General features: G+C 55.6%; 1 protein-coding gene across 3 annotated transcripts in view; it reads right to left on the bottom strand.

The window, feature by feature from the left end:
• CTSB (cathepsin B) overlaps window positions 1-9,744 on the bottom strand; it is a 12,479-nt gene extending 2,735 nt beyond the window's left edge. Inside the window, exons 1-8 of one of the 3 annotated variants that reach the window (XM_057386213.1) lie at window positions 9,662-9,744; window positions 4,357-4,511; window positions 3,740-3,825; window positions 3,237-3,351; window positions 2,559-2,677; window positions 1,867-1,952; window positions 1,041-1,187; window positions 265-381 (exon numbers count right to left, since the gene is read on the bottom strand). In XM_057386213.1, the coding sequence (XP_057242196.1) occupies window positions 265-381; window positions 1,041-1,187; window positions 1,867-1,952; window positions 2,559-2,677; window positions 3,237-3,351; window positions 3,740-3,825; window positions 4,357-4,482 (796 nt within the window). In that variant the 5' untranslated portion in view covers window positions 4,483-4,511; window positions 9,662-9,744. The other 2 variants (XM_057386212.1, XM_057386211.1) reach the window with 2 other exon arrangements.
• Between the last annotated feature and the right edge of the window lie 571 nt (window positions 9,745-10,315).

The following is a 10,315-nucleotide window of genomic DNA, read 5'->3' as shown; positions in this document are numbered from 1 at the left end:
TCTGAGCTGCTGCTGACACCCARAATTTGGGGCAGTCCCCATTAGGGCTCCCTCCCCAATCCAACCCCAARCACCCCTTCCCCTTCCTACAAACCAATGGACACAGGAGATGGYACCTGCCCATGTCCTTGTCACCCCAGATACTAAACTGTGAGCCTGACATCTCCTCCCAGACTCGAGTGGAAAACCAGGGCCACCAAAGAGGAACCCCATGGATGAAAGGGAGAACAGAGCTCCCCCCAAAGCCCCAGTGCTGCTGCTCACCAGATTTGTACATCAGGAAATCCTCGTAGACGATGAAGGCTCCCTCCACCGGGCCGTTCTTGTAGATCTCAGCCATGATCTCCTTCTCACTGCGAGGGACGCCATAGGATGTGATGCCTTAGAGGAAAAATATCCCCACCATTAGGATGGCACCGTCAGGTGACAGARGGTGGCTCGACTGGCACCCTGCAAGAGGCCTCTTGCACTTAAATTCGGGTGAAATTCAAACCCAGCTGCTCCAGAGGGGGCCAAACAGGGGAAGTGTGCTCCAGCCACCTCTCTTCCAGAATTTATTTAATCAGAATTATTTAACCAGAATTATTTAATCAGAATTATTTAAATCTGTACCCAAAGACTTATTCCCTTTATTGAGAAGGGACATTTTTTTAGGAACATTTTCTCTTTGTACATCCTCCTTTTTAAAACAACCCAAAAGACTCGAGGCTAAGAATCTGTCTCTATAATTCCATCTCCAATAATCAGCTGGATGATCCTAAATGCACAGGGCTGGCTGCTGCCAAGGAGACCTGGAGGTGGCTTTGACACCAGATGGGGCTCAGCACCACACATTTCAACCCAGCCACGTGCACCAYGAGGACTCAAACCAGTTCCACCAGYTCCCCCTTCCCAGCTGAGCCTCAGCAAACACAAACTGGGCATCTGCCATGCTCAGGTTTGCTCCAGGAGCACCAGGATGGAGCCTCCAGGGACAGGGGACAGGAAACAACCACCAGGGATGGGTCCAGCCCTGGAAACACAAGGAGCAGSTCCCTTACCATAGTGTTTGTCCTCCTTGTACGAGGGTGAGTAGCCGGGCTCGCAGTGCCGGCTGCATCTCGGGGTTCCTCCTCCCTCCCCRGTGCAGGGGGGTCGGGTGCCATTGACGTGGTGCTCGCAGGGTGGGATGGAGTAGGGCCGGCAGCCTGTCCAGGACAGAGGAGACATGAGCTGGCTGTCCCCAAAGATGCCAGCAGACACGCTGGAGAAGGCTCCAGATGCTCCAAGAAAGGGCCTTGCTGCCCCAGGAACCCCACAAATCAGTGGGGTGCAGGAGTAGCTCTTCCCCTGCCAGATGGGAAATCCCTCCCTCAGCAATGGGCTTCCCTCTGAGCTTATTTCCCACAACCTCCCTCTTCAAAAGGTGATGGGAAAGGTGGAAACATGAACCAGCTGATGTTCATAGCAGGGGGAGGCAGAGGGTTCCAGCCTGGGAGGAATTTTTTGAAGGGGAATGTTGTCAGCAGGACTCCTGACCTCATCCAAAGTGCAGTGAGCTGGTTCAAAACCAGCAACAACACAAAATTCACAGCCTGAGTCATTCCTGCAATGGAAATGGGAGCCTTGGGAGGTTGTTAAGAGCTCCTGGCTCCCTTCCCAGATGGGCCTCCTGCCTCTAGGTGCTGCTCAAGGACCCTTGTCCCCAAGGAGTGACCAGAAAGGGTCACGGGGGCAGGAGCAGCCAGCTGGGACTGCAGAGATGCTCGGGTTGAGCCCAGACCTGAAGGAGGGAGCAGCCACAAGGATGCAGAGCAGGAGAGAAGCATCCCAAAGAACATGACAGAGATTCTTTTTGCATTCTCAGAGGTGTCTGGCAGGACTTACCCACGTGGGAGTCGTAGAGACCCCCGGACACGAGGCCCCGCTCTGTCCAGTACCTCCAGGCGCCGGCGGGGTACCCCCCATTGCACCTGGGGGGAGAGGCACCAGCTCCAGCCCCAGCCACCCCATTGTGGGGGAGGCAGGGGGATGGAGCCAGCCTGGGAGGCTCAAGGCAAGCTTTGAGCACATTAAACCTTTTTTCAGTCTGTTCCTGCCTTGCTCAGGACATGCCGTAAGACACCAAAGCCTCAGCTTTGAGAGCACCCATGACCCCAAATCACAAAGTGCCCCCTTAAACAGGTCCCTGATCAGCTTCTGCTGCCAGGACTTGGAGACCCAGCTCCCTACCCTGTGCTCAGCAGCTGGGAAAGGGCTTGTRCCTAAAAACCAAGGACCTGGGAATCTGAAATTATCTTTCCCTTGGTTGTGGCAGCTGCCAGCTCTGTGTGGGAGAGCATCACTCTGTGCCTGCAGCCATCACCACTCACGATGCTGGTGACAGGATGTGTCCCCAGAGGGACTTGGAATCACCTTTATGCTCCCACCTGACTCCCTCATCCACAGGACAAACCCCTGGAGGGGCTTCCTGCTCGTTAGGGAGGTAAGAAAGGCAGGGCTGAAGCAATCAGCACCTCCAGGGTGTCCCTGCTCCTCCCCACCACCTCCCCCGTGCCCGAGGAGCAGCAGCAGCTCACCCCATGCCACACTCGAAGCCACAGCACGACAGCAAATCCTCAGCTGAGACCTCCACGCTGACCTTGGCGTTGGTGTGGACACAGATCCGGTCYGAAATCGCTTCCACGGCGCCAAAAGCCTGAGGGCAGCCCCAAAACACCCATTAGAGCTGGGCAGGGGAGAGAAAGCAGGAAACCTCCTGGAAATGAGTGCAGCAGGCGTGGCTTGGCTGGGAGAAGCCACCCAGSAGCTCAGACACTGAAAGATCCCACAGTGTCCCTCCAGGAAAGGCAAAAGAAAGATGCTCCGAGGGTGGAGCCAGAGTGGGAGAGCTGGGGATGTTCACCTGGTGAAGAAAAGGCTCCAGGGAGAGTTCAGAGCCCCTTCCAGGGCCTAAAAGGGCTACAGAAGAGCTGGAGAGGGACTGGGGACAAGGGATGGAGGGACAGGACACAGGGAATGGCTTCAAATTGCCAGAGGGCAGGGACAGATGGGATATTGGGAAGGAATTGCTCCCTGTGAGGGTGGGGAAGCCCTGGCACAGGGTGCCCAGAGAAGATAACCCATCCCTGGAATGTGCAAGGGCAGGCTGGACAGGACTGGAACCCGGTCTATGGATGGTTCAGCAGCAAATTCAAAGGCACAGTTTTAGTCCAGGAGATTTCATCAGCACGACCCCAACCCAGCCCTGTCCTCACCCAGCAGGAGCCACAGGAGCCCTGGTCCCTTATCTCGCTGATRGTGGGGCAGTTGGGCCACTGTGTCCGCGAGTCGAAGTTGTCRGGCAGCTCCATGTCCGCAGCGAAATCCACCCTGTGAGGACAGGGAAGGACAGGGACACTGTCACAGCAGCACCAGGGGACCAGAACTGAGTGCCCTGCACTCCCCCACCTCCTCTGAAGGTGACCTGGAGGAYGAGGGCTGCTCTTTGCTGACTGAAGGAGCACAAACACTCGAGATGTCCTCAGAGCGGGTCAGCAGCTCCTTTTCAGCCCTCAGCGCYCATTTTCACGGATAACAAACTGCACAACCGGCCAAGGATCTGGATTTTTCTTCTGGGATGGATTTTCCTTCCCCTCTCATGTGCTCTGTGCTCAATTCTGTGAGCTGCACCCACGGGAGCCCCTCACCCTCTCTAGACACTCGTGGAGGATCCACCCAAGGTTTCACTGGAGCTTCAGCTCCTCCTCGCTGCACTCACCTCTCGGGGAGCTTGGGCCCACCCAGGAAGGTGCCACAGAGCTTCTTCACATAGCTCATGTCAGCATTGTGGAAATTGTGCCCTGCCTGGGAAGAGACACACAGAAATGGGACACGGCTCTCCAGGGCCACAAGAGCATGGCTGGGAGCACAGCCTAGCATTCCAGAGCTCCCTGAATCCCAACCCCAGCCTGATGCTCGCAGCAAAGCCCAAGGACCAAGAGGCACACCGAACCCAGCCCAGATCAGCCCATCAGAACCAGCAAGGTCCAGCTGGAGGCTTTGGACACAGCAAATTGGCCAAGAAGGGTCAGGTCACCAATAATTAGCCACTTGCTGATTGTTTCCAGCCTCCTGCAGARTTTCCTYCCCTTACACTGCTCCTAYYCCACAAATCCATCATAATCTGCTCYRAAGAGGAGGAGCTCCACAGCTYCTGCCACTGCAGGAATCCCTCAGTGGAAATCCCTCATCACTTCACTGGAAAAGTCACCTGGGATTGAGGCTGGATCGATGCCACCACCATGGTGACACTCCCAAAGCTCAGCCACTGAATCCCACACGGGGACTGGCAGCAATGCATCCAAAAAAAACCCCCAAAATCGGCCTGGTACTCACCTTCCAGGTGGTGTTGAGCTTGTTTATGTGGTTGACCAGGTCATCAGAGAGGGGAGGGAAGTAAGGGACGCTGCGAGCGTTGGCGAAGGCCACCAGAACGCACAGGAGGGACAGGGACGGCCACATCTTGGCTACTGCACAACGGGACACTCCACCTGCAGCCAGATTAAGGCATTATTTAAAACATCCAACACGTGGGAGGWTAAAATGTGGGGCTGCACCAAGTCCCTGCAAATCCCAAACTGCCCCAAAGGTCAGGAGAGACACAGGAACAGTGCCACAACCCCCCTCTCCTGYAGCTCAGGAGAAACCAGACAAGGCAAACTTGTTTGTTGACCACTGCAGGAKTAGCAGCAGCAGGAAAATACCTTCTGAAGCAGATCCAAGGGATTTGGAAGGTATTAAAACCTGTGTTTACTTCCTCAAAAATGGAGACTGAGGACCAAGAAAAGGAGTAAGTGACCACCCTCCTCCACAGCAAGCTGCAGGCATGGGATTTGACTGGCCCTGACCCTGCTCTTCCCTTTAAAAGCATCACTCCAAATTACATTTTTGGACTTTACAGCCTCATTTTGGCCAGCCCTGGGGACCCAGAGTGGGGTTACAGCCCCAGGTGTGACCCCTGCCCATGCACAGGGGGGTCAACGTGCACTGGAGCTGCCCATGGCTGCTGTCCTCCACTCCCCTCCCACTGGAGATTTTCCCCACGGGGATGCAGAGCACCAGGAAAGCCCCAATTTGGGGCTCAGAGATGCAGGGGACATCCAAGAGCAGGAAAGCATGGCCCAGAGCCTCCCATGCAGGAGCACGAGCATCCTGCAAAGACGTGCCAGGGCTCCGTGGTTTCCCTGCTCTCCTTTAACCCAATTCACACGGAATTGCCCAACTCCAAATTAACCCCCAGCGCTTGTTCCACGTCCCCACGCCTGATTCAGACACACCACAAGGTCACAAGCTCCTTTATCTCCACAAACACACCAGGGCACCCTCCTCCCCCTCCAAACCAACCCCACACCCACCCCTAACGAGCCGCCCAAGACCTCAAATCCTCCCCAGCACAGATATTCATTTTTTAATGAATATTTTTTTTAAATTCCCACTTATCTCAGCCAGCTGAAGGTGTGACCACCTCAGCAAGCCCAGGCTCAGACCGGACACGCAGCTCCCACCAGCAGCTCCCCAGGGCAGCAGTGCTGGATGAGCAGGGGACGGCGATGGGAGACACACACACACCTCCCTGCCGGCTGCTTCCACCCACTCACAGCCAAGTTTAGCCTTCCCAGAGAAGAAAACCCAGCAGGAGTGTCCTACTTTCTGCCAGCAGCGAGCCCAGGCGGCTGCAGCTCGCTGTATAAAGGGGCTTTTTTCTCCTTTCCCCCCTCCTCCTTCTCACCATTTAATTTTTTCCCYCTCTTCTTTGTGCTTTCAGCAGGATGCTCAGCCCGAAAAATAGCAGAGTTTTGGCAGCACGTGGGTYCTCCTACTCCTAAATCCCACCTCTTTGAAGGGGTTTTATGCATGTTTGCAGGGGTTTCATGTATTTTTCTTGCTTAGAGGTTTCTGCAGGCGAGGGACTCGCTGGCAGCGCTCCCCTGCTCACTCAGCCCAGGAAGGAGGTTACACCCAGGAAAATAAATACAATTTTCTAATACAACTGTGCTTTTTGTCCTGGGCTCCTTCAACATGGCCACAGGCAGCCTGCAGATGACCTGAAACACCTTCTTAATGAAAAACCTTAGAAATTTTTTTTAAAAATACACATACACACAAATATCAAAACCAAAACCCTCCTGCAGTCAACTCTGTATTTCCTGTAGCACGGTCAGGAGGTGTTTTTGAGGCCAGAAGTCACATGATAAACTTTTTTTTTCGGCAGGATGTTTGCAAATCTGCTGACAAGCTGAAAACCACCCTGCCAGGCATGGGTGAGCTGCTGGCACCCAGCTTTTGAGGGACAGACACGGGACATCTCCCGACCTCRGGTTACCAGACCACACACTCCAGGCAACCCAAAACCAAACTGAAAATAGATCCCCGCAGTTTCTCCTCCAACAGGCAGAGTTGCAGCTCTGCTGCTTTGCATCTGCACCACGGATGTGGCTCAAGGCCAGCAAACTCAGCAAAGCAAATAGCTGGGAGCCAGATGGCTTTTTAGGCAAAAAAAAAACCTCTCTTGCCAAGTCTCCTGTGGGCATGGAGCATGAGAGAGCTGGGGGAGTCCAGCCTGGGGAAGAAAAGGATCCAGGGAGAGCTCAGATCCCCTTCCAGAGCCTAAAGGGGCTCCAGGAGAGCTGGAAAGGGACTGGGGATAAGGGATGGAGGGGCAGGACCCACTGCCAGAGGGCAGGGATAAATGGGATATTAAGAAGAAATTGTTCCCTGTGAGGGTGGTGAGGCACTAGAACAGGACGCCCCAAGAAATGGGGGATCCCCATCCTGAGAAACATTCAAGGTCAGGCTGGATGGGGCTYTGAGCAGCCTGATCTAGAGTTAAAGATGTCCCTGCCCATGGCAGCAGGGTTGGAATTACACAACCTTTAAACATCCCTTCCAACACAAACCTTTCAGTTATTCTGAAGTTTTGGGTGGCTGGCACCAGGTATCCCCAGGATCTGTCTGGAAAAGRGAGGGGAAATCTTCCATCCCGTGGGAGTTCTTCCTCCCTAACCCCCCCTCCTTCTCCMTGCCTTGATCCTGTGCACAGCAGGTCTATAAATAGGACACTGAGGCACGGGACCAGCAGGACTGATCGCCACCAGCCGTAGGTCACACCACCACAGAGCTGCTGATTTCCTCCCTCACCCCCTGTCCCAGCTGATCCGAGCAGCAAGAACTTCCCCCAGCAGCATTATCACACCCTGCTCTTCCCCCAGCACCGCTATCTCCTCCTCACAGCCCTAAAAACACGGCCCTTCAAACCCCAGAGCAGCAGCACCAAAACCAAAATTGCACAACAGCTGCTGCACCCCACCGCCCGCTCTCCTTCAGCACAGCAAACAGGACAGAGGAGTTTCTCCAGGAAACCCCAGCAGATCCCTGCCCTTTGCACCCCCTCCCACATCTCCAGAGGTGCCTCACAGCTTCAGGACAAGGCTCACATCCCACCACAGCTCACATCCCAACATATCCCATCACCTTGGAAACTCGAACACGGCTGTGGGGCTTCTTAGGGCAYGGCAGATTGACCCTACAGAGCTCCCCAGCTGGCAGGAAGATGTTTGGGGCTTGCAAAGAGCCCCTCAGGTTGCTCCAGCTGCCCCTGGACTGCAGCCCTGGGAGCAGAGAATACTTTGGGGTCCAAAATATCTGCTAATCTTCATTTTTCAAAGGATAAACAAGAAGTAAGTACCCACTGACACACCTGACCCTGGGCGGGATGCTCGCTGTGTGCTCAGAAAGAGGAAATGTGGCCAGCTGAGTGCAGCCCCGRAGTGTCCCTGAGCAGGCAGAGAGGAGGAGGAGGCAGCGAGGCCGAAGGCTCTGCAACAGAAGCTGCTGCGAGGGAGGAGAGCAGCCCGAGGGTTGAGGCTGCGCTGGCGCTGCAGCATCCACCCACATCCCTGTGCTGTCGCAGAGCAGGAGGAGGAGGAGGAGGAGGAGAGAAGAAGGAGACACCACCCAAGCGCTGTCTCCATCCCTCCTGACCAGATCTGGGTGCCAGGGGCATTTCCCTGCCCGTTTTCTCACCGACACAACACCTGAGAGTCGAACCCTGTTATTGCACCATCAGCAGGATCCCACATCACCCTCCCAAATCCCTTCACCTTTGCACCAAAAAGGTCTCCTTCCCCAAAATCTAAGCTCACAAATCCCATTTATTTTTTTTTAAGAAAAAAACCAACAACCCAACCCCCAAACCGGCTATTCCAAGCGCAGCTCACATGACTCAGCCCAGGCAGGTCGGACCACAGCCCTGAAGCATCTCCCAGCCCCTGATCCGTCTGGGCCAGGCAGACAGAGGCACCCTCCAGGCACAGACAGAGGCACCCACAGCTCCTCCAAGGCTCTAGGGAGATAAAACCTGTCCCACCCTCCCTTTTACAGCACCCCCACCCTCCAGGGCTAGGGGTGCTCAGCACAGCCCAAGTCATGTGTCCTGCTCAGCACCAACCCTTGCCTGGGCCCAGCTTTGTCCTTTGTTCTCTTTGCCAGGGTTTGTGACTCCAAACCACAACAAAGCAAACCCATAAAGGTCCAGCTCTGGATCCAGCTCAGCCTGCTGTGTCACCAGGTGAGCTTGGCAGAACCAAACCCGTGGTCTGATGACTTCATCACGGCTCTTGCTGCATTACCAAAGCTTGAATTTTTTTTTTCTTCAAGAAAAAACAACATGAATCGCTCCTCCCCACACTTATTGCCTTCTAGCAAAGCCAGATCACTGGCACGGATTAGATGACATAATCCTTGAAAGGTTTAGGTTGGAAGGGACCCTAAAGGTCATCTAATTGCAAACGCACTAGACCTGGYTCCTCTTTTCCCAGCAAAACAAATCCCTCCTGAGACAAGCTGCAGCACCCACCTCTGCAGCTTCCATACACAGAAAGCACAGGATTCCTCCCAAATGAAGCTGCACTGATTTTTTTTTTTCCTCTGCTTCTCAGACCAATYCATAAACCCGAGTCTTGCACAAGCCCCCGCACACCCCGTGCTACGGAAATCCCTTCCCTACATCTGCAACCCAGCGGGAAATGCCAGAAGGAAGCGATCTTTGCTGTCTCACGCCCGCAAAGCATCCCTGAGAGGAGAAGAGGGGGATGAAAGATTCATTCCAGGCCAGAGGGGTGCATGGCAGGTTTTCCAGCGCCATTCCCAAGCCACGGTCCAGCTCCAGAGCCAGGCTGGGCCGCGCATCACGGGATGTTCCCAGGGTGCCAAACCGACCTCGGCGTCAGCTGACGAGCAGGGCTGCGGTGTTTTTCCTGCCTCTATCATAAAAACATGGTTTCCTCTCTCCTTCCATAACCCTTCCTGAATGTTTTGCTGCGTTTCGAGGGCTCGTTTTCCCTGCAACAATCCACACCCCCGCGCACCAGCGCATCCCCCTCCCTCATCCCGCATTCCGCATCCCAGCCACGGACAAAAATCCACAAAAAAGCCGCTGGGAAAAGCGGAGACGCTGCTGCTGCTGCTGCTGCTGTTGTACTGCGGGTGTCCCGTGGCCCTCACGGCACTGTGGAAGGTGCTGCCCCAATCCCCCCGCCCCACGCGTGTTCCCGGTCCCGCAGCATCCCTACCCTTACCGATCCCCGCCGCCGCACCCGCACCCGCTCCCGCTGCGCTTTTTATGCTCGTCCCCGGGACTCACCGGCACTCACGGCCCCGCACGGCCCCGCAAGCGCTCGGTAACCACGGCCGGGGCAGCTCCCGGAGGCTGAGTCATCGCGGGCCGGCCCGCCCCCGGCGTGACAGCATCCTGCCGGCTGCCCGCCCCCGGAGCCGCCTCCCTCCCTCCTTCCCTGCTTCCATCTATCCTTCCATCCCTGCTCCTGTTCCATCCCTGCTCCTGTCTCCATCCTTCCCTGCTTCCATCCATCCTTCCATCCCTGCTCCTCTTTCATCCCTGCTCCTGTCTCCATCCTTCCTCCTGTCTCCATCCTTCCCTGCTTCCATTCATCCATCCCTCCATCCCTGCTCCTCTTCTATCCCTGCTACTCTTCTATCCCTGATCCTGTCTCCATCCTTCCTCCTGCCTCCATCCTTCCTCCTGCTTCCATCCTTCCTCCTGCCTGCATCCTTGCTCCTGTCCCCATCCCTCCTCCTGTCCCCTTCCCTGCTCCCGGCCTCATCCCTGCTCCTGCCTGCATTCCTGCTCCTCTTCTATCCCTGCTCCTCTTCTATCCCTGCTCCTGCCCCATCCTTCCTCTTGCCTGCATCCTTCCTCCTGTCCCCATCCCAGCTCCTGCCCCTATCCCTGCTCCTGCCTCCATTCCTGCTCCTGCCTCCATTCCTGCTCCTGCCT

This window comes from Malurus melanocephalus, unplaced genomic scaffold, assembly GCF_030028575.1.
Source record: "Malurus melanocephalus ecotype Western Australia unplaced genomic scaffold, MMel_1.1 scaffold_935, whole genome shotgun sequence".
NCBI lineage: Eukaryota > Metazoa > Chordata > Aves > Passeriformes > Maluridae > Malurus > Malurus melanocephalus.
This window is presented reverse-complemented; position numbering and strand designations above follow the sequence as displayed.